The sequence below is a fragment of the Pinus tabuliformis genome, chromosome J (genome assembly GCF_031772625.1).
Source record: "Pinus tabuliformis cultivar Carrire ecotype Pingquan chromosome J, CPIR1, whole genome shotgun sequence".
In the NCBI taxonomy this organism is placed as follows: Eukaryota; Viridiplantae; Streptophyta; class Pinopsida; order Pinales; family Pinaceae; genus Pinus; species Pinus tabuliformis.
In genome coordinates this window covers 1,386,951,852-1,386,956,903 of record NC_142295.1, presented here as the reverse complement: position 1 = coordinate 1,386,956,903, position 5,052 = coordinate 1,386,951,852, and the positions used below count along the sequence as shown (strand labels likewise).

General features: G+C 36.6%; 1 protein-coding gene across 1 annotated transcript; it reads right to left on the bottom strand.

Moving 5' to 3' along the window:
• Positions 1 to 368: 368 nt before the first annotated feature.
• Positions 369 to 3,108, bottom strand: LOC149232528 (putative anthocyanidin reductase). The gene is made up of 5 exons (XM_089379435.1): positions 2,860 to 3,108; positions 2,501 to 2,670; positions 2,176 to 2,379; positions 1,008 to 1,381; positions 369 to 859 (listed from the first exon to the last, which is right to left on the bottom strand). Exons 1-5 carry the CDS (start codon positions 3,020 to 3,022, stop codon positions 715 to 717), a joined length of 1,056 nt encoding a protein of 351 aa, XP_089235561.1. The 5' UTR covers positions 3,023 to 3,108; the 3' UTR covers positions 369 to 714.
• Between the last annotated feature and the right edge of the window lie 1,944 nt (positions 3,109 to 5,052).

The window sequence follows — 5,052 nt, the reverse complement described above, 5'->3', positions numbered from 1 at the left end:
AGATTGAGCTGCAATGGTTGGGTGGGAGGTTTGGTTCCCATGGGGCTCATAGTCCAATCTTGGGCCAGGACAATGTATGTTTGAGAGATGCTCCATGGGTCTCATAGTCCAATCTTGGGCCAGGACAATGTATGTTTGAGAGATGCTCCATGGGTCTCATAGTCCAATCCTGGGCCATGACAATGTATGCTTAAGAGATGCTCCATGGGTATTATAGTCCAAACTTGGGCCAGGACAATGTATGCTTGAGAGATGCTCCATGCACAATTTCTTCAGTTGAAAAAAAATTTGAGTTGAAAATATTTCTTCTTGAAAAAAAAAGATTACGCTGAAAATATAAATTACGTGTTTTAGAAACAATCCAAATATGTTTTGAACAAATTACTTATAATTTCATGGTGAAATGAGAACTTCTGGGACTAGAGTCATTACATCTGATTATATTGTTTATTCAGAAAGGATTTGAACGGAACTTTAGGGACCAAAATCCTCGCTCACAAGGCCATCATAATCTCTCACCTAGGTCAACTTAAATGGAAATATTCATTTTTAACCAACCTTGTAAATTTAAATCGAAAAACATAAACATAAACCTAAACCCAGGTGTAAATGGTCATTTGAGAAAACTTGAACATGGGTAGAAATGTTTATCTTTAACAAGATTTTAGATTCGGATCAAAAGCCACAACTTTCCAAACAGAAAAAACTAAAATCTTATTGATTAAGCATGCCCTTGATCTTTAGGTATTCAACAGCGTCATCGAAGATTTCATCCAGCCCCAATTTAAAGGAGAAACCGCTCTCCACCAATTTCTTAGATGACAGGTTTACTTTTGAGATCGGCGGTACATCTTCAAATCTGTATATATAGACACAGGCATTTCATTAGGCAGGGTAATTACGGAGATTTATATTATCAATTTTAACACTAATCTTATTTCAATTTTACTTCTTTGACTCCTCTTTAAACACTTGTTGAATTTGGAATCATATAATGAAATACTCACTGGGTAGGTACATTGTACTGCGGATAGCGTTTGGATAAGTAAAGTGCCAGCTGTGGGACGGAGATATTGATGGCACTACAAATGTAGCGGCCCTCTGTAGCGAGGTTCTCCATCAAGAAGATGTGGGCCTTGCACAGATCGTCCACGTGTACCAATGAGATGGAGCCCGCTGATAATTGTTGCTCCTTCAAAACCTGCAAGTCGTCTGGGATGCCAGTGAGCAAGGAGAGCGTCAACTGGACGCTGATGGGAACGGTTGGCGTGATGGAAGAACCGACGACAAGCACAGGAATGATGGTCAACACATCCAGATCGTGTTCCTTTCCGTATTGCAGCGCTGCTCTCTCTGCAAGAGTTTTGGAGGCCGAGTATGCCTGCACCGTTTAAACCAGTATAGATTTATCAAGAAAATATGTCAAGAAAAACTTTAAAACTTAAAATAAACCAGAAACATGTTCAAATTTGAAGTTGTCTAATTATCAGGAGTTTTGGGAGCATATTTTATACTCAATTTTGATCTGAAATTTAACACATATTTATTAAAATTAAGAATTCGAGTTTTGTAATCGGCACAGTCCAAGGATGTTTTTAGGATACTCTCAACTATAATTGTAGGAAAAAAATTTATAATTTATCATAATTAAACAACATTATTTAATTTTAGATTTAAAATGCAGAATAACTAGGCAATGTCTAGAGCAACATTAAACCACTGAGTTGTTTTTAGTATAATTTTTTAGAGTTTTTCAGTGTCGGACAGAAGAAATTGAGGTCAAATCTTGATTTGTGTTATTTAAACTAGTTTTTTCACTGTATATATGGATTCAGTGCCCTGAAAAACCCTTAGGGCATTTTTATTGTGCAGGAGGTTACGCATCAAACTTGTGATTTCAATAAATTATTGCCGAATTTTATAGAAATTAGACCGGAAAAATCTACAAGAAAAATTTCCAAAAAATCAAACTAAAAACAGCTAGTTAAACGACAACTCACCTAAACAGCCTAAGCATATTACAGATTCTAAAATATCCCAAAATTTAATAATTTAAAAAGATCAAACAATTTACCTTTCTCTTTACTATCAAATTCCTAAATATTCCTTAAATCTCATTCCATTCTGAAATATTCCCTATATGTTATCCTAATTGACATTAGTTAAAGAGCTCACCCATCCACGGCTTGGCTTTTTAGTCCGGAGGAAACCGGCGTCTGTCCAGCAAGATTCGTCAATGTCTTGATTCTGCTCCTCTGACTCGTTCATGGCAACCGTCGCCGAAGACGATGTGACCACCACGCGCTTGACGGTTTGGGCCTTCGTGGACGCCCTCAGAACATTCAGCGTTCCGTCCACTGCCGGCTTGATCATATCCTCCTGTGCAAGCCCAATCAAATAAAACCATTAGTTAACTTGGTACCTTGAATTGTTTGGGGCGAACATTGAGTGGCACAGTGAATTGAATTTAAAACGTAAAAGGAGATTCAAACGACTTTACCTCTGGATCTTTGGGTGCGGATTCGGTAGGAGTCGCCACATGAAAAACACCGCCGCAGCCAGTGACGGCGGCGTCAAAACTGCCTTCTTCCAACAGTTCCGCTCGGAAGAGCTTGAGCCTTTCTGCAGCGCCCGGGATGTCCAGGAGATGGCGCACCTTCGTCTCATTCTCTGCGTGTCCACACAAGAATATTAATGGACCTATACTAAACTAAAGAGAAAAATTCCTTGGAATACTCGTTGGGAATCATTGATTGCCTATTAAATCATTGATTGCATTCCAGAAATACACTGATTTGTCCCATTCCCAACAAAATTCAATTAAAAAATAAGTCTATTAACTTATGGGATTGAAATTACCTGGATCGCGCACTGTAGCGTGAACGGTGTAACCCTGGTTGAGTAAGCACTTCACAAGCCAGGAGCCCACGTAACCAGTCGCTCCCGTCACGCACACAGTGGTTGCCTGGACATTGATCATTGCAGCGGCCATTTTCAGGATTTGGTGGTTCACTCCTTCCATCCTTCCTGGTGTTGTCAAGGAGAATGGTTGAGAAATTGAGCTTCCGTGAATATTTTACACAGGAGCATAATGTTGTTGGTAGAAGAAAGACTTTTGATGCCCAGCAGAATGAATGGATGACGCTGACATAAGCGGGATACCCACATCGTTTTCTCTCTGACAAGAATCGAAAGAGGAAAATATTAAAAAATATTTCTATGATAATATAATAATAAATTCATATTAAAATTAGTTTAGTATAAAAATTATGTTTTTTTGCTTTGAAAGTTATGGAAATTTTTGCTATATGTTGAAAAAATTTGGATTTTTGTAAATCCAATTAAAAGATGTCAAAATTCATAATTTTAAGTGTTCTAAATTTTTTTGATGATGCTGAATCCATTTCCACCATAAAAACATGATTCAAACAATGCATCTACAAGAATTTTTTGAAATTTTTTTGCCGGACTTCTGCTGTCCAAAGAATTCCTTGACGACTCCTTAAAATTAGCACAATTATATGATTATGATTGATATAATGTAAAAGACATATATAAATCACATGCATAATTATATTAACAAATATATAATTTGAAAAGGCCAATAAGCATTAATAATATTTTAATAATAATAATAATAAATTAAATCACATGCATAATCATATTAACAAATATATAGTTTGAAAACACAAATAAACATTAATAGTATTATTATAATAATAATACTACTACTATAATAATAATAATAATAAAAGAAATAGCAAAACCAACCCATGGTATGACAAAGATTGTAAAAGTGCGAGGAGAGCAATTAAGGAAGTTGTTGATGGATCTCTTAAAATTGGCAAGATAAAAGTATACAAAGCCCTAACTAAAAGGAAAAAAAGGCAATACATTCTTAAAAGACAAGAGAATCTTTTACACCTCTCTAAGATAGCTCAAAAATTCTGGAGGCAGGATCTAACTAGGAAACTAAAGATAATAATAAAATTTCTTTACGTGACTGGAATTCTTATCTTAAAAAGTTTTATGAATCTCCAAATGTAACCCTACTCACAACGAAAGAAGTTTTCTCATTAGAAGACATTGATTTTGGGGTTAAATGCCTGCCAAATGGGAAAGCTAAGGACATTGAAGGTTACCTGGCAAAAATCTTAAAAATTGGAGGTCCTGTCCTCATCCCCCACATCCACAAGATTTTCAATCAAGAAGTCAAGCAAGGGTTCCCTAAACCATGGACTCAGAGCCTCATTATCCCTATTTTTTAAAAGTGGGGATACAAATAACCCCTCTAGTTATCGGACAATTATGATCAACCCTCTCTTAGCCAAGTTATATGGTCTTATTTTGGAAAAGAAGTTGAGCATATGGCTTGAAAGTAAAGGTAAGCGGGCTAAAGGCCAAGTGGATTTTAGAAGGCATCACTCAACAATGGACCACCTTGTTACACTTAGGATCATTGTGGAGGAATGTCACAATGATAAATCCAATCTCTTTTGTTGCTTTCTGGTTTTAGAAAGGCCTTTGATACAATTCCTAGAAACAACCTATGGAATAGATTAGAAGAGCTAAATGTTCCTTTCGAGTTGAGAGTTGCCGCTATTAGGTTATACAAGAATGTAATTGCCAAGCTAAAGAGCAATGATGGGTGGTCGAAAGATATTAAGTGTAATACCAGAGTTAAACAAGGTTGCCCCCTCTCTCCTACCTATTTGGCATTTACATCGACAAGCTATAAGGTTGTTTAGAGGAAGCAGGTTGTGCTGACACGATCTTAGCTGGGATAGTCATCATCCTTCTTCTCTATGCTCACGGTATTGTTCTTCTCACAAGGTGCCCATCTGATCTTGATAAGCAACTTAGACTTCTTAAGGATTTCTGCTCTACCATGGGTATGACTGTTAACATTGACAAAACAAAAGTTATGATTATCAAATCCAAGAAGGACACTTACGCTAATTTTGTGTATGACAATAATAACTTGGAGGAAGTGTATTCTTACAAGTACCTAGGAATTGATATTCATCACAAGCTGAAATGGAACTATAGCAT

Excerpts from the sequence above, each read along its gene's own strand:
- LOC149232528 (XM_089379435.1), bottom strand. The coding sequence starts at position 3,022 with ATGGAAGGAGTGAACCACCAAATCCTGAAAATGGCCGCTGCAATGATC. Across the intron at positions 2,380-2,500 it reads CCGCACCCAAAGATCCAGAG|GAGGATATGATCAAGCCGGC; the intron begins GTAAAGTCGTTT and ends GGGCTTGCACAG. Across the intron at positions 1,382-2,175 it reads AAAAGCCAAGCCGTGGATGG|GCATACTCGGCCTCCAAAAC; the intron begins GTGAGCTCTTTA and ends TAAACGGTGCAG.